Source organism: Gopherus evgoodei, chromosome 3 (assembly GCF_007399415.2).
Source record: "Gopherus evgoodei ecotype Sinaloan lineage chromosome 3, rGopEvg1_v1.p, whole genome shotgun sequence".
Taxonomy (NCBI): Eukaryota; Metazoa; Chordata; order Testudines; family Testudinidae; genus Gopherus; species Gopherus evgoodei.
The window spans coordinates 101,180,352-101,206,888 of NC_044324.1; the positions used below are offsets into that span (position 1 = coordinate 101,180,352).

General features: G+C 41.6%; 2 protein-coding genes and 1 long non-coding RNA gene across 12 annotated transcripts in view; 1 reads left to right on the forward strand and 2 right to left on the reverse strand.

Annotated features, from left to right (window-relative positions):
* Nucleotides 1-8,556, reverse strand: part of MCM9 (minichromosome maintenance 9 homologous recombination repair factor) — a 74,534-nt gene extending 65,978 nt beyond the window's left edge. For 4 of the 5 annotated variants that reach the window (XM_030556190.1, XM_030556194.1, XM_030556195.1 and 1 more), the window contains exons 1-2: nt 8,017-8,111; nt 5,926-6,248 (exon numbers count right to left, since the gene is read on the reverse strand). In XM_030556190.1, coding sequence (XP_030412050.1) covers nt 5,926-6,235 — 310 coding nt within the window. In that variant the 5' untranslated portion in view covers nt 6,236-6,248; nt 8,017-8,111. Of the gene's footprint in view, nt 1-5,925; nt 6,249-8,016; nt 8,112-8,483 lie in introns of those variants that run through there. The other variant, XM_030556191.1, reaches the window with a different exon arrangement.
* Nucleotides 8,557-8,757: 201 nt separating this feature from the next.
* LOC115648510 lies at nt 8,758-25,969 on the forward strand. The gene is made up of 3 exons (XR_003999580.1): nt 8,758-8,878; nt 19,054-19,206; nt 24,371-25,969. It is a non-coding gene; the product is annotated as an uncharacterized LOC115648510 (long non-coding RNA).
* The window catches only part of FAM184A (family with sequence similarity 184 member A), a 186,664-nt gene continuing 184,763 nt past the window's right edge, over nt 24,637-26,537 (reverse strand). For 3 of the 6 annotated variants that reach the window (XR_003999579.1, XM_030556201.1, XM_030556198.1), the window contains one exon: nt 24,643-26,054. Coding sequence is in view for 5 of the 6 variants with exons in the window: in XM_030556201.1 (XP_030412061.1) it covers nt 25,985-26,054 (70 nt within the window). In the remaining variant the exon portion in view is untranslated. Of the gene's footprint in view, nt 26,055-26,537 lie in introns of all 6 variants that reach the window. The other 3 variants (XM_030556200.1, XM_030556202.1, XM_030556199.1) reach the window with 3 other exon arrangements.

The following is a 26,537-nucleotide window of genomic DNA, read 5'->3' on the forward strand; positions in this document are numbered from 1 at the left end:
GCAATTTTTTATTAACTACAGAAATAAAGTCAACATTCAAAATCTTATATTAAGAAATTAATGGATTTTAGTACAGTATATATTTATATCAGAGTGATAACTTCTTGGAAATTATCATAAGGATCTCAGGCCTGATATAACTCTGTGTAATGGGAAACTGAAACCCTTAGCTCAAAGGCCAGGAGTTCTCCAGGCACAATACTAATATTTTAGTAACTTTCGGAAAAGCTGCAATCACACTTGGCCAACATAGGAAACCACTAACTCCTGGCTTATAGGAGTAACCAACTTCAAGTAATCATGCATGGCATTGCTTTCAATATCAACATCTTGACAACAAATTTAATGTCAATAGAAAGGACAATACATTGTGACAAAAAGGATGAAATGTTCTTTTATTACTGATTTCTTCCAACAATATATTCTGATTTTAAAGTGAGCAGCAGGGGCGGCTCTAGGAATTTTGCCGCCCCAAGTACGGGGTGGCAAGCCGTGGGGGGCACTCTGTCCTCTGAAGCTGCGGGACCAGCAGACCCTCCGCAGGCAAGCCTGCGAGAGGTCCACTGAAGCTGCGGGACCAGCGGACCCTCCGCAGGCAAGCCGTTGAGGGCAGCCTGCCTGCCGCCCTCGCGGCGCCGGCAGAGAGCCCCACACGGCTTGCCGCCCCAAGCACGCGCTTGGCGTGCTGGGGCCTGGAGCTGCTCCTGGCGAGCAGCACTACAAAAATCTGTACTACAAAAATCAATAGTGTCAGAGGAGTTACAATGCAGATAAACTACCCCCAAACTGATTAAACTATAACTCTGTCTTGTAGGGTATACTAGCCCCAACCATCTGTTAACCATGTCCCAGAATTGTACTAAAGCATCTGCAACAGTCATGCTGCTGAAGGGTTAGAGAGGGATGAAGAGCTAACCACTCTCTGCTGTACACCCTGCTACTTTCCTAAAGGGTTGAGGTGCAAACAATGCTTCTCCACACCAATGAAAGAATGCATCTGAAACTAAGTGCAAACTCATGGAATTTCCTGACCCCTACACAGGTTTTTCCTGGTTAACTTCTATCCCCCATAACAGGACCAGAGCCAGTGCAGTTCTATCAGCAGGCATCTGCCTTTCTCAGCACTCTGGATCCTCATAACTGCCTGATCCTGGGCATGAATTTTAACACTACCCTGGAATAGGGTGACCAGATGTCCCGATTTTATAGGGACAGTCCCGATTTTGGGGTCTTTTTTTTATATAGGATCCTATTACCTCACCACCCCCATCCTGATTTTTCACATTTGCTGTCTGGTCACCCTACTCTGGAAGAAGCACAGGACCACGTCAGGCTAGAGAAGTGCCAGGCCACCATGGACGTTCTCAGGGAGATTATCAACCATCACTCCCTGGTTAGACTAACACCTGGACAACTCCACCACCTTCACTTATGTCTAGGTAGAGGACATTCAACTGTGCCATTCCCAGTTGGACCACATTTACATTTCTTGATTTCACATCTTGCTGGGCACATTCCTCCAGCATCATGGAGCTCTGGTCTGATGATTGAGGACAGGTGGCAGGCAATCTCTTTTTCACCCACGCACCATGTCATCTAGTGGGGTGTGGGTCCGCTGCTCTATCTGGGCATGTAGCTTTCTCCCGAGACCTCTCTGAGCTTCCAGCCTTTTACTAGGACCTCCTCAGGACCTGGAAGCTAGCGTCAGCAACCAGGTGCATAGGGGCCACTGAGGTGGAGGACCTGCTCACAGAACCCCTGCTACACAGCCCCCATCTAAGTGTGCAGGGGATGGAGTCTTAATTGGTGTCAGAGGACAGTCCTGGCTGGTGACACCAGAATCAGAGACCTTCTGGACTATGATCTGAAGGACTGGGTGGACCTTGTGGTACTTGGCCAGCAGGTCGGGCTGCCCACCCTGTGTGTCCACTGTCATATGTTGCAGTAGGCGAGGACAATTTTGCCTCTTGCTTCTCTCACTTTCTTCAAGAAGGTCCTGCCAGGATGGTGCTCCCTGCCCACCCCTTGCTCCTGGCCCTCCAGAACTCATCATCGAACCTGCGAGCTTCCCCAGTCACCCCTAAGGCCACCTGAGTTGCCTGAATGACATTTAGTCAGTTCGCCTCCAAGACATGCCCAGAAAACATCTGTACACATTCATTCTTCATACCATCCACATCTTCACCCTTGTGTCTCCCTCCTCACCAAATGGCAAGACCTGTTGCTGCTTGTGGAGTGAAAGGAACTCTGGCAAGCCAGTCTGTACTCCACTCTGGTTCTACGACCCAGTGGGGATATTAGCTGGAAGCTCCTCCATGGAGCCATGACCCTGGGCATGTACTTGGCACAGTTCACACACTCCCAAAATATCCGTCCCTTCTGCGGCAAGAGGGAGGCACTGGTGCACATCTACACAGAGTGCATCAGGTTGCAGCCCCTCTTCTAGCGCCTCCAGAAACTCCTGTTGAGGTTCTGGTTGCACTTTTCCCTGCACCTCCGTGCTGTTTGCATACCCCATCTGTCTTCTTGTCAACTTCCTCCTGGCACTGGCCAAAATGGCCATCCATCATACCAGGAGGAAGTTACTAGACAAGAGGGTGTTCTGCAACTTTAGGGTATATTACTAGTCCCTTGTCTGCTCATGCCTCTGCGCACAGCTTCTCTGGGCAGCGTCCACTGACTCCTCGGATGCCTTCGAGGAGCAGTAGCCATGAGTGCTGTTCAGGGTTCTATGCTTGGTGTCCCTCTCTGGAACAAGGATTTTCAACCTTTATCCTCATTCCTGTTCTGTTTTCTCCTTTGTTGTTCCCAGCAATCAATTTCAGCCTGGACTTAGCGGTTCCTCACTTTCAGTTGAGGGGGCAGGCTTTAATTCTGGGTTAGCCTAGACTTGCCTGTCCCAGTACTACAAATAAATATACAAGTTTTGATTTAAGCCCCGATCTTGCAAGGAGCTCCACACATTAAGACCTTAGATTATCATTACACCCTCATCTTTTCCTCAGTTTCCATCCCCACCTTCATTTTACTAACTGTTGTAGATAATATTGGATTTGATACAGTACATTTGTCTTTATAATACATTAGTTCAAGTAATGTAATTTTTTTCTAAGAGACTTTTATGTATTAATATAATTGTACCTAAATCAAATTTAATATTATAATACAAATATTGTAATACAAATAAAAAACAGTAATTATAACAACTCTTTCTCTGGACTGGTCTTGAGAATTTCAAATAATGCTCCTTTAATTGTAACCAAGCCTTTTATCTCGTGAAAATTTTCTGTTCTCTCATGCAGGGTTTTATAGAGGCAACACCGGTTTGTTGCAAATTGTGTTGGGGGTTTCTTTGGCTTTGTTAATGAGGGCTACATTTTCTGCTTTTCTTAGACAAATAGCAGTTCTCTGTTGACTCTCAAAGATTCACAGAGTTTAAGGCCAGAAGGGATTACTAGATCATCTAGTCTGACCTCCTGTAGATCACGGACATTATATTTCCTCCAATTACCCCTGCATTGATCCCAATAACTTGTGTTTGGCTAAGGCATATCTTCCAGAAAGGTGTCCACTCTTGATCTGAAGACATCAGGAGATGGAGAATTCACCAATTCCCTTGATTGTTTGCTCCAATGGTTAATTACCTTCACTGGTAAAAAATTATTTCCAATTTGAATTTGTCTGGCTTCAGCTTCCAGCTACCGATTCTTGTTATTCCTTTCTCTGTTAAAGAACCCTTTAGTACCTAGTCTTTTCTCCTCGTAAAGGAACTTATACCCCATAATTAAGTCATCTCTCAAGCTTTTTGTAGCTACACTAAACAGACCAAACTCTTTAAGTTACTCACTGCTAGGCATTTTCTCCAGCCCTCACATAATTGTTGTGGCGCTTTTCTACACCCTTCTCCAGTTTTTCAACATCGTTTTTAAAATGTGGACACCAGAACTGTAGAGAATATTCCAATATCAGTTGCACCATTTTCATATATGGAGCCAAAATCACCTCCCGATTCTTACTCGCTATTTCTCTGTTTACACATCCAAGGATTGCATTAGCCCTTTCTGCCACAGCATCAAACTGGGAGCTCATGTTCAGTAAGTCCACTAAGTCCTTTTCAGAGTCGCTGCTTTCCAGGATACAATCCCCAACACTGTAATTATGGCCTGTATTCCTTGTTCTGAGATGTGTAACTTTGCCTTTGGCTGTATTAAAATGCATTTTGTTTGAATGGGCCCAGCATACGGATCACTTGCACTGCCCTGTTCCCACCGCTATTCACCATCCTATCAATCTTTCTGTCATCTGCAAATTTTATCAGCAATGATTTTATTTTTATTTACAGATCATAGATGAAAATGTCAAATCTTGTCAAGCCTCAGACTGATCCCTACAGAAGCTCACTAGAAACACCCCCATTCAATATTTCCCTGTTAACAACTACTGAGATCTGTCAATTAGCCAGTTCACAATCATTTAACTGTGTTCTACACCGTGCTAATTTTTAATCAGAATGTCATAAATATTAAGTCAGTCACCTTACAGAAATATAAAGTGAAAGCTCATGCTCCAACACATCTGTTAGTCTACAAGATGCCACAGGACTCTGTTGGTTTTTACAGATCCAGACTAACACGGCTACCCTTCTGATACAACTATGTAGTTACCTTTATCATTCAAACTAGCAATCTCATCCAAGAATGAAATCAGGTTTCTTTGACAATATTATTTTCTGTAAAATCATGTTAACTGGCATTAATTATATTCTTAGCTTTTAATTTTTTAACAATATCCCATTTCAGCTTTTCTGTTATTTCCCCCCGGATTGTTGTCAGGCTAACCAGCCTATAGTTCTCCAGGTCATCCACTTAAGTTTTTTGGCATAACATTAGTACTCTTCCAGTCTTTTGGAATTACCCTGGTGTTCATTTTTAAAAATTCTTGGAATATCAGCAGGCAAGAGATCTCCCCAGCCAGATCTTTAGGTCTCTTGATGCAAGCTATCCAGGTCTGCTCCTTTAAGAATGTTTATCCCTAGAAGATGTTGTTCAACATCCTCCACACTTATTAGTGGTCTGGAAAGTATTTATCATTCTCCTTTGAACAAAGCACATCCTGCTTCTTTTCAAATACAGAACAGAAATATTTATTGAACATGTCTGTCTTTTCTGCATCATTAACAATTTTGCCATCTGCATCTAGTACAGGTTTATTTCGCTGCTAGGATTTCTTTTGTTTCTAATATATTTAAAGTCCTTATTGTTCCTTACATATCAAAATTGCAAAAATAAAAACACAGAGGACAGTCATTTCTCCCACCAGGCACTGCACTAGTTCCTGGTAAATAGAGTACACTGGAACTTTTAAGGTGGGATGTACAATGAAGATTAAGGCACTGCAATGCTCAGCATTACACTGCTCTGTTGCCCAGTGGAATTCAAAGTTCTGAATTAGGTGCCAAGGGCTCTTTATATAATATATGGGGAGAACTATATTGATGTGGCCTAAGTTGCACTCCTTAAAGGGAATTAGGTGCCTAACTCTTGGCCAGAGTGAGGCATCATCTCTTTTGGGGATCCACAGCTAGGAACCCTCTCCTGGAGTTAGGCACCTATATCCTTTTTCAGGAAAAACTGAGGAAGAGCCAGTAGTGCTGGTGCCCCCTTATGATCTTTGGCCCATTAGTTATGGCACTCACCCAGGATGTGTGGACCTAGGTTCAAATCCCCGCTCTGCCTGATTGGAAGCAGGGCAATGGAACCTGGGTCTCGGACCTCTCAGGTGCCCTAACCAGTGGATTGTTCAGTCTTTAGGAACTTTAGGTGCCTACAGGGTTAGGTGGCACCCAATTCTCTTGTGAATACTACCCTTTGTCAATAAAACATTAATCCACAACATCTCATGGAATTACACACCTCAATGACTCACCTGATATTCTGGCATGAAGATTCTGCTTAATGCTAAAATCATGAGTTTGGGAAGCAGATTGCAGAGCTGTCATGGCTGCCCTGCGCAATGCATTATCAAAAATAGGGAGCACTTCATTTGGAAATGCATTGAAATATTCTCCAATTTCCATGTTGGTCTCAAAAAGAGTAAGAGCATCAACAATCACTGGGTAGTGTCCCTCATCATCTCTTTCCTTTAAGATATGCAAAATGTCATTCCTGTGATGTTCCAAAACATAGGATTCAAACACTTGTCCAATTAGATTTACTTGGTCAGCATTTAATAGCATATTGAACCTATAACTGGAAAAGGGAAAAAACAATTAAAGATCTAAAAAAACTAAAAAACAATTTTTTAAAGAATATTTTTTTAGGGTCACAAGTGAATAATGTAAACTATTTTACACTAAGTACATTATATACCCTGACAAAAATTTGTTAAACTGTGATAAAGATAGTTTGCTAAGTGTTTTGAAAATTATGAATGAAAAGTATCATATGGCAAGCATGCATATTATCTTTGGCTAGGGGTCTTAGTTCACACACCTTACTCAGTGAAAACTCTCATTGACATCAATAAAAAATTAAGATATTTATTTCAATTGCTATTAAGTGTCTCTCACAAGCTCTTGGGCCTTTTACAAACTTAACTGCAATGGGACTGTTCACATGCATAAAGTCAAGCATGGGCACATTTGCAGGATTGAGCTCCTCAGGGCTGTGACTATATTTGTCTTCCCTATATTTGTAGATAATACCTAACACATTCTGGGGGGTACTGACACATAAATAATAATAAACTATAATTACACAATAAACCTGTTATAGCAGCAACTTGCAAAGAAGCAGGAACCTTCTCTTGCTCAAGTTTCCCAACTACGAAGTTTAGAGCTTGGAATGTTTTCCTCTGAGTCAGTGTGAATGGAATAAATATCAGTGAGTTTTTGTTTGCTTGAGTATAAATGACTTTTGGGCAACAAACAAACACCTAATCAAAACTTTTTTTTGTGAAGACCAGGTGCTCTGTGGTTCCTGTGATGTTCCTATTTCTAAACTTCCTAATGGACAGAACATATGTAACATAAATGTGTTCTTTGATTGGCTGAGTGTAGTGAGGGCTTCCATTCAGCATGATGGCATTTCTCTGTTAGTGTGTAAAGTGATAACTTTGGAATGCCATATCCAATCAGAATGGGGGAATAGGGAGTGCACACAGAGCCCCTGCTATGGGAGGAGGAATGAAGGGTCCTGGCATGAGAGGGAATGGGGGCTCACAGAGCCACTGACATAGGGGGAAGGGGCAAATGAGGGGATAGAAGGCACACAGAGACCCTGGCATGGGAGAAAAATGGGGGATACTGATATGGGGAAGATGAAATAGGAGGCACACAGAGCCCTGGGGGATGGTGGTGAAGTGGGGGAGCAAAGAGTCCATGACATAGTGGGGGATGGGAGGGGGCACACATGAAGCTTGTAGGGGGGAAGTGAAGGGACACAAGGAATCCCTCCCCTGGTATGTGCAATGAGCTCAGCCTACAGAAGCTACGCAGTGTGCAACCCCCTTGTTCCATCACTAGGGACTCAGGTGCCCCAGCCCCCTCCGGCCTGTCCAGCTGTGACTCTCTCTAGAGGGACATCTAAAAGAAGGGGATGGAGAAGCGAGGCAGCCTCAACGCCCCCCCTCCCGGGACAGGCCTGCCTCTGTGTCCGCGCAGCGCCCTGCGGGCACACCCCTAAATGTCAGAGAGGCGCCCAAGAAGCAGCGAGGCCCGAGGGGCGTCTCCCCCGCCGCGGGTACAGGCAGGGGGCACAGGGCTGCTGCTGCTGCGGTGCGGGAACCCTCCAGCCCCACCTCCCTGGGCCAGGGCAGCCAATCCCGCCGGGCCCTGCGGGGCTGGGGCCGCGCAGCGGGGCACGTGGCGCCGGGCCAGCCCCAGGGGAAGGGGGAACTCGCAGCCACAAAGTTTCTCGCCGGAGCTCCCGCGGCGGGGGAGGGGCCAAGCCCGCGCTCCTGCTCCAGCGCCTGCCCCCGCGGGCCGCCCGCCGCGCTCCCCTACCCCGCCGGGGTTACCTGCCGCCGCCTCCCGAGCCGGGCTCTCGCAGGCAGCCGCCGCGCTGCACCGAGGCAGCGACCCTGAGCGGCCACCCTCACCCGGCAGGAGAAGCGGCTCCGTCCCGCCCCCTCCGCTCCGCGCCCGGGCCGCCTGCCGGCTAGAGAGGCCCAGCGAGCCGGAAACGTGGCTGGGCGCCGCGTGAGAAGGACCGAGCCTCGGGCAGCAGGCGGAGCGGAGCAGAGCGAGGCCGGGAGCTGCGGTGAGGGGCCGGGGTAGTGGCACAAGCTACAACCACGGAGCAGTTTGTGCTACTAGCCCGGGAGCTGGAGGGGGGATCGCGCTGGGCCTCTCGGGCGGCCCTGGGCTCTTCTGGGGCCGCGGGATGAGTTGGTGCTGAGCCCCCGCTGCACATCGCTTCTGTCTGGCCGCCCCCCGTCTGTGTAAACACGCGGTACCCTCCTGATCTTTCAGCCGGTGTCTTTACCCCAGTTAATTCCCCCACCACCAGGAGCCAGGTGGCCAGGCTCTCCTCGGATTGCAGGGATCGTAGTAATCGGGACAGTTGTGGAAATAAAAATAATCAGCTGTCCTGCTGGGATAAAAAGAAGAGACGGGGCGGGGACTGAAGGAAGACCGAGGTGTCCAGCAGAGGCAGTCATTATATTCCGTAAAGGAATAGAGGGCAAGAAGCAGGATTACATGTGGGTTGTTTTTAAAAAATATTGTTTTAAAGGAATTTTAACAGTTTTGCTTGACATGTTTTAAACTTGTCCCGGACAGCAAGTAACCTTCACTTTTAGCAGGTTTGGAACTTTCGAAGTAGATGTGCTCACCCGCCAAAGTGTGTCTGCCAGTCAGATCATCAAAAGGATATTTAAGGTATATTCTTTAAACAAGAAACAGGGTTTTCAGAAGTGCCCTCAGATTCTGTGAGTGCCATGTGTAACACTGTACCATCAAACTGGCTGATTTGTGGGTACAAGGGGGCATGTCTGTTATGGCCTCACCTACATGCATACATAGCTAAATACTAAGATTAGGCCTGAATAAAAAAACTAGAACCCATTTTTTTAAAAACAAACTTTTTTTTCTCTCTACCTCTGTGTTGCTCTTACTGCTGTTGAACCACTTCAAACTAAAGATTCATTCAAGACTACTGTTATCTTTACCTTACTGAGGCCATGTCCACACTACAGAGTAAAATCGAAATTAATAAAATCGATTTTATAAAACAGATTTTATAAAATCGATTTTACGCATCCACACTACGGCACATTACTTCGGTGGTGTTTGTCCATGGTCCCAAGCTACCATCGATTTCCGGAGCGGTGCACTCTGGGTAGCTCAGTAAAAGAATGGGACCAATAACTTCGATTTCCGTCCACACTAACCCTAAATCGATTTAGTAATATCGATTTTAGGGTTACTCCTTTCGTTTAGCTGGAGTACAGAAATCGATTTTAAGACCCCTTAAAATCGATTTTAAGTGCCTTGTAGTGTGGACAGGTACAGCGTTAAATCGATTTAACGCTGTTTAAATCGATTTAACGCTGTAGTGTGGACCTGGCCTGAGGCACCTTCTATGCTACCACAATAACTATATTAAATCCTAGGTTTTGGCATGACCACAGTTTGCTTGAGTCAGCAGTTTCACACCCTAATGTAATGGACTTCCCCTCTGCCATTAACTGGAGTGGAGGTGGATGTGGGCTGGATGAGGTTGGTGGAGGAGCTGGGGGAGGGAAGAGGAATTGAAACATTGTCCTTTGATGGGTGAGGGAAGATGGGTGCAACTGTTCTAGGGCTCTGGCTGTGTTAAAATTTGTTGGATTTTTAAACAATGTAGCTTTGCTTGATTCCTTCAGATACAGAAATAACTGTCAAATGTATTGGTCTGTGCAGTAAGCTGCACAGCTGTTTATATTGGAGATGGGGATGATTAAATCGTTACTTCTACTAAAACCACCAATGTATGGGAACATGGTTATATAGCTCAATAATAATGTTAATGTTCTAAGGGAAGCAGGGTGAAGACACAGTATACTTGCACTACTAGACATTATCTGTCCATGTTTTATGTTGACATACACTGTTTGTGAAGGCAGCAGTATTACAATTTGGGGTTAAGAACTTATGCCCCAATCTTGCAGATGCTTAAAGAAAGTCATTGCTTTTAATGGAACTACTCATGCTAATAATGTTAAGCATGTACATTTGTAGGATTTGGAATTCCAGTTTTTTTTAATCTGTAGTGCAGGTGAGGCCCTAAGAGATGGAGACCATTTAGGAAAGTAACTGAGTTAGAATTTCTTTAAACTATATACAATGTAGAAGGAATACTCGGGACTTCTTATTAAAATAGAAGTTGTTGCCTTGGATTTAAATTTAACAATGATCCAAACACGTAGACTCTGTGACTTGGTCTTTTAAGATGACAGAGTGCACATGCATTTCAAAAGGAGATGTTATACTATAGAATGTAAGGTAGCAATGTGTTTAATAACTGTATAACTTTTTATATTTCATCTTTAAGCAGAGACTTAAAAGGCCATAATGACCTTACTTAGAGGATATCAAAAATTAGAAAAGCTTTTTTTACTTCTATAACAATGAGATCTTTTGATCAGACTAATTTTGTATTGTAAAAGAAGACTTTGTCTACAGAAATTTTTGATTTTTCACTGTCAGCAATGCCATAAAGACCTTGTTAGCAGATCCAAATTCAATTTGCACTTCTACAGCCATCTTGCTTGAGCTCAGGGAAGTTTCTTGTACAGATGAGGAAACAATCACAAACAATGGGGACAGCACTTACTTATTTTTCAGGCAAGCTGTGAGAACTACAGATCCCAGTAAATAAAGGAGAAAATGCAATTGTAGTTGTGCTCCATTTAAATAAAACTCCCAATTAACTGAAGCTAAGTTAGGTCCATGTCCCCCATCCCCATAGTTAGACAGATACCTTGAGGTCTTCTGAATTTTGGTCTTTAAAGTCAGTCAGGCTGATAGGCAACCCAGTTTTCTCTTCTTTGTGCTGCAGGAGCTGGTACACAGCCATAAGTATTTTTTTATTGTTATTTGTTTGATGGGAGTTGTTAAACATAATTTTCCTTTTCATCTGAGTATTTGTGATGTTGTATTTAGCTTGTAAACATCTTCTTTCTCCCCTTTACATATTTAACTAGTTAGAATACTTTACAGTTAAATCTTATTACATTTTAAAATTAAAAAGCAACCCACCCATGCATCCCTTTTGTCTGAAATTCCATTCCAGTTCCAGTGCACTAGGCCCTTATCCACTCTTCAGTCAGATCTCTCCTCTAACATTCACTTAGCCCACAACTACTTTCCCATATCATTAAGAGTGCTGTTATCCACCAATAAAATTTTAAATGCTCTGCTCTTAAATCGTAATCCTGCTTCTGTTGACTTAAGGGATGGATGATCAGGCCCAAAGATAAACTCTATCACTGAGTGTGTGTCTTCTTTTTGTTGTTTGATTTTGCCCATCCTGCAATTGCTTTCTCTGCAGGGTGGCTGGGCTTATGCTGAGATAGGGGGAGGAGCTTGGCTATATAGGATGGCTACCGAGTAGAGATGTTACATCCTCTGGATCTAGAGGAGCTAGTTGAGGTGGTTCAGGCACCAGGTAAGGATGCCCCTTGGGAGACTTCCATTGGAACTCTACTAGGCACGTCCCACTGGGCAGAAGCCCCGAGGCCTACTCAGAACATGCTGGAGGGATTATATCTCTCGGCTGGCTTGTGAACACTGGAGAATCCCCCATGAGGAACTAGAACCTGTTGTGGAGGAAAAGGAAGTGTGGTCCTTCCTACTCTCCATGCTGCCACCATGACCTTCACCAGAAAAAGTGGCATAAACAAAAAAGAACTTTATGCATGAGAGTAGACCCATTTACCCTACGGTACTACCTATCTGCCTAAGTGTTTGCAGGATCTCAGCCTTCTGTTGTAAGATGCTCATTGCAGAGTCCTTGCCTTGTATTGTGTTTTGGATGCTGTTGGCAGTTGATGGATGATTAACTGGTGCAAAATTAAAACAGAAACAGCCTGTGTCCCCCAAACAGTTGCTAGTGTAAGATCTTCACAAAAACAGCATGTGATTCTCCTTCAGTAATCTATGATTGCAAAGGCACCAGACACAACACTATTACCAGGGCTGCGCTAACATAGTCTGTGAGAAAGTGCACAAGAAAGGAAATGAAAACATCTAATTGTAACTTCATTTGAAATACATGGAGAAAAGTCACATACTAAACAAAAAGGATTTGTAGGAAAAGAATTTGTACTTTCAAGTTATTTAATACATTGGAATCACATGCATCGAAACAGTATTTTGCTTGCCTTAGTTACATGAGTAGTCCATGAATTTCAGTGCTCATACTTTGCTTTTGTTTTACTTATTTTAAATACAGTGATCTTAAATTAAAAAACTACTGTGGTTACTGTAGCTGAGTTAGATATTTATTTCAAGCCCACTATTTATCCCCCCATGTTAAAAACATAAACATAAAAATGGCTGTACTGGGTCAGAGCAAAGGTCCATCCAGCCCAGTATCCTGTCTACTGACAGTTACCAATGCCAGGTGCCCCAGAGGCAGTGAACGTAACAGGTAATGATCAAGTGATCTCTCGCCTGCCATCCATCTCCACCCTCTGACAAACAGAGGCTAGGAACACCGTTCCTGACCCATCCTGGCTAACAGCCATTAATGGACTTAACCTCCATGAATTTATCTAGTTCTCTTTTAAACCCTGTCATAGTCCTAGCCTTCACAACCTCCTCAGGCAAGGAGTTCCACAGGTTGACTATGCGCTGTGTGAAGAACTTCCTTTTATTTGTTTTAAACTTGTTGCCCATTAATTTCATTTGGTGGCTCCTAGTTCTTATATTATGGGAACAAGTAAATAACTTTTCCTTGTTCACTTTCTTCACACCACTCATGACTGTATATATCTCTATTGTATCCCCCCTTAGTCCCCTCTTTTCCAAGCTGAAAAGTCCTAGCCTCTTTAATCTTTCCTCATATGGGACCTGTTCCAAACCCCTAGTCATTTTAGTTGCCCTTCTCTGAACTTTTTCCAATGCCAGTACATCTTTTTTGAGATGAGGAGACCACATCTGTACACAGTATTCAAGATGTGGGTGTACCATGGATTTATATAAAGGCAATAAAATATTCTCCATCTTATTTTCTATCCCTTTTTGAATGATTCCTAACATCCTGGTTGCTTTTTGACTGCTGCTGCACATTGCCTGGATGTCTTCAAAGAACTATCCACAGTGACTCCAAGATCTCTTTCCTGATTAGTTATAGCTAAATTAGCCCCCATCATATTGTATGTATAGTTGAGGTTGTTTTTTCCAATGTGCATTACTTTACATTTATCCACATTAAGTTTCGTTTGCCATTTTGTTGCCCAATCACTTAGTTTTGTGAGATCTTTTTGAAGTTCTTCACAGTCTGCTTTGGTCTTAACTATCTTGAGCAGTTTAGTATCATCTGCAAACTTTGCCACCTCATTGTTTACCCTTTCTCCAAATCATGTATGAATAAGTTGAATAGGATTGGGCCTAGGACTAACCCTTGGGGAACACCACTAGTTACTCTTCGTTCTGAAAATTTACCATTTATTCCTATCCTTCGTTCCCTGTCTTTTAACCAGTTCTCAGTCCACGAAGGGATCTTCCCTCTTATCCCATGACAACTTAATTTACAGAAGAGCCTTTGGTAAGGGATCTTTCTGGAAATCTAAGTACACTGTGTCCACTGGATCCCCTTGTCCACGTGTTTGTTGACTCCTTCAAAGAACTCTAATAGATTAGTAAGACATGATTTCCCTTTACAGAAACCATGTTGACTTTTGCTCAACAAGTGATGTTCTTTTTGTACACTTTTATGTGTCTGACAATTTTATTCTTTACTATTGTTTCAACTAATTTGTCCGGTACCGATGTTAGACTTACCGGTCTGTAATTGCCAGGATCACCTCTAGAGCCCTTTTAAAATATTGGCGTTATATTAGCTATCTTCCAGTCATTGGGTACAGAAGCTGATTTAAAGGACAGGTTACAAACCATAGTTAATAGTTCCGCAATTTCATGTTTGAGTTCTTTCAGAACTCTTGGGTGAATGCCATCTGGTCCCGGTGACTTGTTATTGTTAAGTTTATCAATTAATTCCAAAACCACCTCTAGTGACACTTCAATCTGTGACAATTCCTCAGATTTGTCACGTACAAAGGACAGCTCAGATTTGGTAATCTCCCTAAAATCCTCAGCCATCAAGACTGAAGCAAATAATTCATTTAGTTTCTCCACAATGACTTTATCATCTTGAAGTGCTCTTTTGTATCTTGATTTTCCAGAGGACCCACTGGTTGTTTAGAAGGCTTCCTGCTTCTGATGTACTTAAAAAACATTTTACCACCACCTTTTGAGTTTTTGGCTAGCTGTTCTTCAAACTCCTTTTTGGCTTTTCTTATTACATTTTTACACTTAATTTGGCAGTGTTTATGCTCCTTTCTATTTACCTCACTAGGATTTGACTTCCACTTTTTAAAAGATGCCTTTTTATCTCTCACTGTTACCTGTGCAAATCACTGGGGAAGCACCACATGAGGTGGCTATGGATTGTTTTATTGTTAACCCTCTCTTCCATGCAGGTAATTTGGAATAAAGATACAAACCAAACCTGTGTACACAGAAATTTAGTAAGTTGTTTACTTTACCATAACAGGTTCTTGAATAAGCTTTTGTCCACACAGATCCCACTATGTGTGCCCCATGTGCATGAGCTTAGAGTCCACTGGGGCTGTCCATGTGCGCTGAATGGCCCTTCTGTGAGGCCATAAAGAGCAGAGCAGCTCCAATCACCACTCAGTTCCTTCATCAAAATAGAATCCTATTAAAAGATTTCATATCAGTAGGGAAGGTGAGTGGATCATATGATCTGTGAGGACAAAGCATCTTGAAGAATCATAGTTATTGAAGGTAAATAATAAGGCTGTTGATTAATCACAGTTAACTCACACGATTAACTAAAAAAATTTAATTGTGATTAAAAAAAAGTAATCATTAATCGCAGTTTTAAGCACACTGTTAAACAATAGAATACCAATTGAAGCTTATTAAATATTTTTGGATGTTTTTCTACATTTTCAAATATAATTTCAATTACAACACAGAATACACAGCTTACAGTGCTCACTTTGTATTATTTTTATTACAAATATTTGCACTGTAAAAATGATAAAAGAAATAGTATTTTTCAATTCACCTTATACAAGTACTGTAGTGCAATCTCTTTATCGTGAAAGTGAAACTTACAAATGTAGATTTTGTTACATAACTGCACTCAAAAACAAAACAATGTAAAACTTTAGAGCCTACAAGTCCACTCAGTCCTACTCTTGTTCAGCCAATTGCTAAGAGAAACAAGTTTGTTCACATTTATGGGAAATAATGCTATCCGCTTTTTATTTACAGTCACCTGAAAGCAAGGTATTTACATGCCAGATATGCTGAACATTTGTATGCCACTTCATACTTCAGCCACCATTCCACAGGACATGCTTCCATGCTGATGACGCTCATTAAAAAAATAATGTTAGTTACATTTGTGTGAGTTAACTCCTTGAGGGAGAACTATTTGTCTCCTGCTCAGTTTTACCATCATTTTGCCATATATTTCATATTATAGCAGTCTCAGATGATGGCCTAGCATATGTTGTTAACACTTTCACTGCAGATTTGACAAAATGCAAAGGTATAAATATGAGATTTCTAAAGATAGCTACAGCACTTGACCCAAGGTTTGAGAGTCTGAAGTGCTTTCCAAAATCGAAGAGTGATGAGGTGTGCAGCATCCCATCAGAAGTCTTAAAAGAGCAACACTGATACAGAAACTACAGAACCTGAACCACCAACCCCCCTCACCCTTACCCCCCCAAAAATCAACCTTCTGCTGGTGGCATCTGATTCAGATGATGAAAATGAACGTGTGTCAGTCCGCACTGGTTTGGATATTTACTGAGCAGAACCCATCATCAGTATGGACACATGGCCTCTGGAGTGGTGTTTGAAGCATGAACGGGCATACTTCAGGTGACACTGTGAACAACAAACAGGCAGCATTCTCTTCTGCAAATGTAAACAAACTTGTTTTTCTGAGCGATTGGCTGAACAAGAAGTAGGACTGAGTGGACTTGTAGGCTCTAAAGTTTTATATTGTTTTATTTTTGAATGCAGTTATTTTTTATACACAATTCTACATTTGTAAGTTCAATTTTCATGATAAAGAGATAGCACTATAGTACTTGTATTGGGGAATTGAAAAATACTGTTTCTTTTGTTTTTTATAGTGCAAATATTTGTAGTAAAATAAATATAAAGTGAGCACTTTACACTTTGTATTCCATGTAATTGAAATCAATATATTTGAGAATGTAGAAAAATCCAAAATATTTAAAGAAATGGTATTCTATTATGAACATTGTGATTAATTTTTTTTAATCATGTCGTTCATCAGGATTAATTTTTTTATCGCTTGACAGCCCTAGTAAAAACCATTTTTATTCAAGCATTTGTACAGATGGATTCCAGTGAATGGCTAGCAGTCACCCCCTACTGGGGAAGGATAATAGGACCCCTATCTAAATGGATTATTAATGGGGAATGTATCAATAGAACTACAAATTTTTAAAAGAGGGGCTCCTCATAAGCATGCTATGGATGTTGTTTGAGCTGTAGCAGTGTATTCCCTAATCCAAGAGGAAGGAGGTAGTTTGTTTAATGTGTAGGAATTCTCTGTCCCAGTCTCACCCCCAAACTGCCCTGAGAAAACGCAGGCAAGCCTTCTTAAATGGCTTCCTGGCTCCTGAGATCCCTTTAAGGCTCTGAAGGATTATGTCCTGTTGGCAACCTGGCCTGAGCAGGGGTGTATCAGGGCAAAACCACCTTCACAGGGGGCAGAGACGGCCTGATAGATTCCAGCACACAACTCCCCCTGCAGAATGGGTCTGAGGGTCCGGTCTCTCCCTTTTGCAATAATCCCACCATCTGGGATGAGAAGTTGGTATTCTATTTCTGTGGATCGGGTCAGTGTCATTCACAAAAGGCATGCGCTTGCAGTATTGTATACCCTTGAATAATAGGAGGATTAGTATTCTTCATTGCACCATTTAAGGGGTACATGCTTCAATATTAGGTCAAAGAGAATCCTTGAAAGATACTGTACTACCTCTGCAGCCCAACTGATGACTAGATATTCTTTCTTGATGGTGAAGTATCTAGTCTTTCATGGCTGCAGCTTCTGACTTAGGTAAAGTATAGGATGTCTGTCAGGCAGCAAAGGCCTGATAGACCCCATCCCAGAGCCTCTGTGAGGAAATAGCCAACCCCTTAGGTTTGTCTCCAAAAGTCACGAAAAGCTTTGATGATTTAAGAAGCAGCTTTTGTTCTAAACAGGTAAAAAGAAAACACTGAGTGTATGAAGCATAACTGCTCCAGGAGAGTCATGAGATTTATGAAGAGAGAGACAGGCAAGTATATAAACTGAATAATATGAAAATCCAAAACCACTTAGATAAAAATATTGGATGTGGTCTGAGTAATCTTTTCCTTTTGGAATATAATGTATATAAGGCCTGCCATCAAAGCCTGGATTACATCCACTCTATGAGCCAAAGTAATAGCCACCAAAAATGCTGTCTTAATAGAAACGTGGTATAATGAGCATGACCACTTGGGTTCAAAAGGAGGTTTCATCAATGATAGAAGAACCACATTCATGTTCCCGCTAGGAAAAGGGTCCTTGACTGGGTGGAACAACATAAAACAGGCTCTTAAAATCACTGATACAGTGAGATGGGGAAAAAATGATTTACCCTCAACATAAGAATGGCCCTACTGGGTCAGACCAAAGGTCCATGTAGCCCAGTATCTTGTCTTCTGACAGTGGCCAGTGCCAGGTGCCCCAGAGGGAATGAACAGAACAGGCAATCATCAAGTCATCCATCCCCTGTCACTCATTCCCAGCTTCTGGCAAACAGGCTAGGGATGAGAGGGAGAGAGAGCAGCTTAGTGCTTTCTAACAGAACTAATCACCAGACCTGAGTGTTTCAAAGACAGTAAATAATCCAAGCTAACAGGAGCAGAAGATTCCAAAGGTTGAAGGTGTCTGTGAATGGAACCCAATGAAAAACACTTCCACTTAGGTTTGTATGTCAATCTTGTAGAAGCCTTTCTGCTCTGGATCAAAATGTCCTGTGCTACCACTGACAGGCCTGTCAACAGAATTTAGTCAACTAGCCTTTATGCTATCAGATGTAGAAAAATTGGGTCAAGATGTAACCCAAAACCTTGGTTCTGTGAAATGTCTGGCTGGTTTGGAAGTGGAAGAGGAGATGGTTGGTTTGACAGGTGCAACAAATTGGAGTACCAGAACTGATAAGCCCAGGTCAGAGCTATCATCATCACCTCAGCTTTATGCTGTTGTATCTTCCTGAGAGCACTGGAAATTTTCCCCCTGGGATGGAGAAAAAGCATATAGAAGGTCTCTTTCCTGCTGGATTAGGAATACATCTGCCAGAGAGTTTGGACCCTCTCCTCCCTGAGAGGAAAATATAAGGTACTTTGCCTTGACATTGGTAGCAAAGAAGTCTATAGTTGGGCTCTCCCATTTTAAAAATAATCAAATCTTTGAGAGTCCATTTGTGCATAGAGGAGCCCTTCTTATTGCTCTTATCCACTAAATTTTTTTGGCTGCCTATAAAGTGTAGGGCTGTTAGGTTGATCTGATAAAGGGTGCAACAGTCCTCCAAGTAGATAGTTTCCTGGCATAAGGGGGATGATTTTGCTTCTTTGAGTCAGTTTATGTAATGCATTCCTGTAATACTGTCTGCCAGGATTTGGATGACTGTGACTTGCAGGAAAGGTACAAAAGTCTTTCAGGCTAAGTGAACAGCTCTAGGTTCTAGTACAATTATGTCCAACTGAGACTCTGTCCTTGACTACAGTCTCTGTGTTTGAAGTTTGTCTAGATGTGCACTTCAGTCATGCTGGGACAATCTGTAACAAGAGTCTTTGGCGAGGATAAGACAATTGAAACACTACAGCTTAGCTGACATTTTGAGTTTTTGTCCACCAAAACAGAGATGTCAGCACTTGTGGAAGGACCACTATAGGTAAGTCCATGCTGTGTCTAACCAGTTGGTAAACAGATTTCAAGAGGGCAAAGGCATAGTCCTAAGGGAGGTGGGGGACCCAAGTACAAGCAGCTGTGTGTCATAGCAAGCCTAGGCAGATTCTCTCTGAAATTCTTGGCTGACAATGAAGGTTGGAAATGAGATGACATTGTGCCAAACTTTCTTTGGGGATGGTATGCTGATGTGGATTCCAATATTCCAGTATTGCTCCCTAATCTTTACTGATTGAACAGGGATGAGAGTAGATTTGTCTCAGCTAGTCCTCAGGCCTACCCAGGATAATGTTTGAATGTCATTTGTGACTTGCTGCAGTGAGTGGCCTTTTATTACTCGTCACTTCAGATAAGTTGCTACCACCGAAAGACAAATAGTAAAAATCCTTGGAAGTGTTCACAGGCCAAATGGTAGGACTCTAAACTGCTAATAAAGGTAATAAAATGCAGATGCTTTTGGTAAGCAGGATGAATTAACACATGGTAGTAAGCATCTTGCAAGTTGAGAGTGGTGACCCAACTCATGGGATCTAGAGAAGGGATTATTGAAGAAAATTTCACGTAGCATCCCTACCAGTCAACTTCATTGCTTTCCCATCATATACAATACTCACCTTCACTGATAATTTCCTCAACCCAATTTACATAGTCTCTAAAGACCTTAATAGGATGGAGATACTAACCAGTTACATTCCAACCATATGCTACGGAAATAGGTAAACAAAATATCTCACCATAGACCTCACTGACGTCTCCCTTTCCGTACTAGCCATGCAGACGCCTGGGCCATCCACAGGGCAGTTTCCAATCCTCCACTGCGTGAATCTCACCCTCAAACATAAAAGGAAGGTTCCAACCAACTCAGCTCAATCCAGTCCCTACAACTGAGCTTGGAAAATAGGTTCTCACCCCCCAAGTAGGGCATAAATAAGGCTCGCTCTTCATTTTTGCTTGGTATATCTGACTCTCAGCCTTCATAGTTAAGGGCAGGAAGAAAGTGGGGAGGGGAAAATACTTAATACAAGCAGTAGTACTATCCACTAACAACAGCCTAAATATCAGCACTCTATTCCAATTCTATACTCATTTTATCAGGACAATCCAACCCAGTTATCTCCATGAGCTTTCACCTTAGGAATAGAGTCAGATTTTAGTGAGCTTTAGAGAATGATGCTAGACCTATTAGTTATTGCCTTAGCTTTTGGTTGATATGTTTGTTTCCTATCAACATAGATACAAATATTTCCGACAGAAGTGTTTTTAATTGTATTAACGCTCCCCCTTGTTGTGAGTAGCTTTCTATGTTGTGTTCAATTCTGCAAATAACCACCAAATTGTCATGGTGATAGGCCCAGTACCAACTTTTCTGTGAGACTAATTGATACTCCAGGTGAGCTCAGGCATGCACCTGGGTGGAGCTCAGTGCAAGACTGGAGCGTAAGACATTCCAGTAAAGTTGTCCCGCCTTACTACTGCCTCTTCTATTACGTCACATGTAATATTAGGTTGAAAACTCTTTGGAGAAGGGCCTTTGCCAAGTATTTATTTGTTGTGTAAAGCCCTAATACATTTTGAATTCTGTATACATAAATGATATAACAGTGTATAACAACTAAAATTCAGATTAAAATGCCTGCTAAGAGACTTTTTTAATTTCAGGATTTACTGGTAATATAAAACCTTGTACTTTTTAAGGATTCTATTGTTCCTAAGTTCACATTGAAAAGATGGTGATACAGAGACAGAATTAAGGCTGCAGGGGTGACACTGGTTACCTGATTTTCAAAAATCAACATGCTTAGTTGTGCATGCACAAGTGTGTGTGCGGTTGCCTAATTTGTGCGTGCAGTTAACATAAAGTGCACAAATTGCTTTGTGTATGCATAATCACAGTAAATTGAAAGGCAAATTTGTTATGCACATTTGTGCATATAATTACACAAGCACTTATGCAGATCAGGCCCTGCAAATGCACTTTTTTTTTTTTTTTAATTAAAATGATGCTTTGATTTCCAAACTTTGTTTTTTGTCGTTTGGAGAAAAAAACATCAGTCAGTGAATGTTTTGTCTTTCAGAGAAGGAGAGAGTTGTTTTTAATTTCCTCTGAACCTGAACTCCATTTTAAAGCTTTTGTCTGCAAATATCTTCAAATAAAACAGGAATTATTGCAGTGCCAAACTTTAAAAAAGTAGTTAACCAAAATCCTAGGAAAACTGATTGAGAGTTTGATTAAGGAAAGAGTAATAATATAATGCTTGAGTAGATATAACCTAACGGGAGGCAAATCAACAGCTCCTATAAAGAAAAACAGGTTTGATTATCCTACACTTATCAATTTATTATTATTATTTATAAGTAACAGATAAGGTGGTGTCCAGCTACTATTCTGGATACTTTTGACATTTTGAAAAACAACAATACAACAAAACCAACAGCAACCCTAAGCAAAAGCTCTCGCAAAACTTTCTCACCAAACCTGCATCCCCCATCAACAATTATCCCATCAAGCTCCAATCTCTTCAGTTGCCTCGGTGAACAAATGAGCTTTGCAGTACACCCTGTAAGTCAAAATCCCACAGTCATCAATTAGTTGAACCAAAACTTCCTTTGAGGACTCTGGTAGCACTCTGGTTCCATCAGTCTTCAAGTTTAAACAGTCAAAACAGACCTCTGGCAACTGTGTGGATAATCAATTTTTCTCAATGAAAAAAATCAGAAAAAAAATTAAATTAGTAAATATAGGACACAAAAATATTTCTTTATACAGCATATCTAATCAATTTGTGGAATCTGTTACCACTACGAGTCACCAAAGCAAATACTGAACTGTGGACTAATTCTCAGCTATGTCCAATATCTGCTAAGGGTATCTTAAAGGATATGGGGGAAAGTAGTCAGCTAATTCCAGGGCCTGTTCTGTGTCAGCCCTGGGCCCAGCATAATTTGAACAGCCTTGGAGATATTTTAAAGTACACCAGCTGGCTATGGCCCCCAGGTGGAGAATAGAGCAGTGGTTTTCAAACTTCTTTTTCTGGCAATCCAGTTGAAGAAAATTGTTGATGTCCATGACCCAACGGAGCTGGGGATGAGGGATTTGGGGTGTGGGAGGGGCTCAGGGCTGGGGCAGAGGGTTGGAGTGAGGTAGGGCCAGGAATGAGGAGTTCAGGGTGTGGGAGGGGGCTCTGGGTTGGGGCAGAGGGTTGGAGTGCGAGATAGGTGTCAGGGCTCTGGGGTGGGGCTGGGGGTGAGGGATTTGGAGTGCGGGGGGGCTCCAGTTGGGGGTGTGGTTTAGGGCTGGGGCAGGGGGTTGGGGTGGAGGGAATCAGGGCTGGGGGTGCAGGCTCTGGCGTGGGGCTGGGGATGAAGGGTTTGGGGTGCAGGAATGGGCTTCATGTTTTGGGGGGGCTCAGGGCTGGGGCAGGGGATTGGAGTGTGGGGTTGGAGCACAGGCTTACCTTGGGTAGCTCCCGGTCAGTGGCGCAGTGGGGGTGCTAAGGCAGGCTGCCTGCCTGTCCTGGTACCACAGACTGCGCTGTGCACAGAAGCAGCCAGCAGGAGGTCTGGCTCCTAGATGAAAGTACACAAGTGGCTCTAAGTGGCTCTCACCCACAGGCACTGCCCCCACCCTCCCATTGGCCATGGTTCCTGGCCAATGGGAGCGTGGAGCTGGTGCTCTGGTGGGGGCAGAGCACGGAGTCCCATGCTGCCGCCTTCCCCTTCCTAGGAGCCAGACCTGCTGCTGGCCACTTCCGGGGCGCAGCACCGTATCAGAACAGGTAGGGACTAGCCTGCCTTAGCCAGGCAATACCACTGACGGGACTTTTAATGGCCTGGTTGGCAGTGCTGACCAGAGCTGCCATGACCCAGGCTTCCATGTCCCCTCTGCTGGGAGGTTACAAGGAGGCTGATGGAAGACTCAGCTAAAACAGTTTTCTGCCAACTGGGGATATCCACCAGTTTTCCAGCCCTTTTGTAACACAAGAATGAAAAAAGGGTCCAGCTTCAAGAAGAGAATGTGGCCCTGTAGCTGAATTTTAAGACAACCTTATGATTGTTCATGGGATTTTTTTGCATTTTGCCATTATGTCAAATGCAGTTCATCACTGAACTTTATTCCCTTATCATGCTACTCTCTCTGGAGAAGTGTAATATTGACTAAACCATAGTTTTGCTATGCTTTTGACCAAGCATATAAGTGTTAAAGTGTCTCTTTGAGTTTGCCTGTGTACTTTACTACTTGTTAATTTATTTGAATATTTAATGTTGATACATAACAACCCCAAATGTTCTTGATAAAATTGTAACAACAAAAGGGATAGTCAATTGTATTACCATTAATGATATTTATATTTGGACAATGATATAGATAAACTAATCTCATGCATCAGAATGCTAAAATGTCACTCATGGGAGCTAAGAAGGAATTTGCCCAGTGTCTCATAAGACTATTCCTACGGAACTAATATGAGGATGAGAAGGCTATGTGAGGAAAGACTACATGTGAGAGAAAGGATTTGCAGGACTGGGCTCTTAGCCAGTGGCATTAAGGATTTTTTTTTCTCTCTCTAAAGCATCACAAACTGAAAGAAGTAGGAAAGAAGTCTAGATGGAACAATGATTTAATCTGGTAATGCAGGTTCCTATGTGAATCTAACATGCAAGCTTGACAGTCAAAATAATGTGGAATAAAGTTTGCATCAAGCATTCTGGATACCATTTGGCAGAAACTTTTCAGTCTTCCTGGGTTCTTTGGGATTTGACTGGTTTTGTCAGGACACACTTGTTTGTCAGTTGGAAAGCTGCTGACCTTACAAGACTCTGGAACTGATGGTTTCTTGAGTTTGTTCTCCTCACCACTGGAAAGCTAATGCACAATGGCAGAGGCTACCAATACACCATTTACTAAAGAGAGCAAAAAATGCATGAACAGGAAAATCTGAAGTGGAGTTTAGTTGGTTTTATTTATAGTTTATATCTATAAATTCTATAAGCAAAAATGGACGATTATGCAACTTAACGCCCTAATCAATGAGGTACTGAGTCGGCAAAGAAGCAGCGTCCTTTTAATAACACTGGCAAGGCAGAGAATTAAAAATACAACACTCACTTCAGAATGTTATAGCAAAATGATCTAGTGTGTTTTATTTCAGGTAACAGCCAAGAAATCTAACATTTTGGCCCAATATGGCTTTCTTTTAAAATTAAAAAGTTGCACATACCTACAGTTGAGTCCACCAACTACACAGAATCTGCTGTTTACTTTACACTATGGCAGCATCACCAGAGCACGGCTTTCAGTGAAGTTTTCAAGGTGAGTTATAGAAGATACGTGTTCAAAAATTTCATTTAGAATATTTTATATGAAAACATACAAATTGTTCATTTATATATAAACTACATATAAAATATAATTAATGATAGTATCTTTTACTAGCTATTTGTATATAAAGGGAAATAGGATATAGTCAGGGCTTCAGAAGAAATAATGAAGATCTATGTGCTTTTGTATTTGCCGATTAAAACCCTATTTAAATAATAAATCATAATAGTCCTTTGCTGTTTTTAAGGAGAGTTTCAGATTTAAAATACATTCATAAAACAAAGATATTTTTCTCCCTGAGACTACCAGTGTTAATTACTTTGTGGTAATCTTTGAATTATCAAAAATATAAATAATAAAGACAGTAGGCCTGATTCTCCAATCTGTTATAGCAGTTGTCTGGCAATGAAGTAACACTGGTGTTGCACCGGCGTAACAGACTAGAGAATCAGGCTTACTACCTGAAAAAGCCAAGTAGTCCATGGATTCATGTCAAAAGGTAAAAAGGAAACTCCCTTTATGTAGACAATTGAATACACTTGAGCTTTTATAAAAGATGTGCATACAATTGTGTGCATACGATTACTTTTAAAGCCTTTATTCAGCCTGAAGGAGGATGTCCTCAAAATGCAGATTTCCTTTATGATTCTTGGTTTACCCAGTGATACTTATTTTAGTATCCCAAATGTTCCAAGGATCATTTGTCTTTGTAGATATTCAAAAAATAAACAGGTAATTCATGAAGGCAGGTTCTGGTGAAACTCAACATCAAATGTACTGGTTATTTCTAGAGTGCAGGGTCTAATGAGCAGTAGGTAAGAAGTTAGCAAAAAAGAAAACGCCCTAAATTTTTTTTATGGTCTTGTCAAAGTCACTCAGTTTTGAAGGCTAGCAGCTAAACTATGTCTGATTTATTTCGTATTCACCACTTTAAATGTAAGTAAGAGGACAATTTTTAAAGTGCTACAAATAAAAATAAATTTGAGATGAATTAAACATACCTTGCCTAGTCTGATATTTTTATTTTATTTTATTTATCATTGAAAGATTATTTTGATTTATTATAACCATGCAGTACATTGCTTTGGGAGGAGGGGGAGCCTTCCTGCAACCAAAGAAAACATATATTTATAAGAAAAATGGGGAAAGCCTTATGTTTGTTCTACCAAAATTTATTATGTAATAATTACAAAGTTTAAAGACTCTTCCATTTTAAATAAAAATAATTGATATAATTACGCACATTATATAGAATCATGTCAAGTGATTCCAACAAATATCACATGAAATACAGTGCATTTTCAACTCAGACAAATACTTTCTCATTCACAGTGTTTGACATAGTACAGGAAACTAACTAAATCCTTGTTCACATAGGATTTACTTAAAGACATGCTCTTATAAACAATCCACACCACGCTATGCCACAAAAAACATTTCTCTCTCAGAATGTGAAGTATCGGGCAAACCATTCCTGGCGCTGTGGATCTGGTGAAGCTTCAGTCTGAGGAGGGCTAAATTCATAAAAAGAAAAAAAAAATTTAACCCATGACAAAAATAAAGATTGCAAAATGTCTGGAAAAAGCACAGAGAATACAATATGGAACACAAATGACCTAAATATCTTTTCATAAATCAATCATCACATAGTGTAGTATATACTCTAGTTTAATGTCCCTCCGCAATATCTGTGATCATCCACTCGATTGGAGAGCATCAGCAGCACAGACAAATTAAGAAGCCACATCGTAAGGTGGAAAAATATTTGGAGATAATATTAATTAAAATCATACAGTTAACTGTTTTTTTGGATAAAATTTTTTTGTTGGGGGGGAACTTTGGAGGGTCCTCTTTTAGCATCCTTTTCCTCTAGTTAAGATAGTTTTCAGAAGTATGATGCAAGCATCACATTCTTAAAGACATGTGCTTAACAAAGACTAGTCAGTAATTAAACAAAAATACATATATTCTAATATTTTACATAAATCAAACTGAAA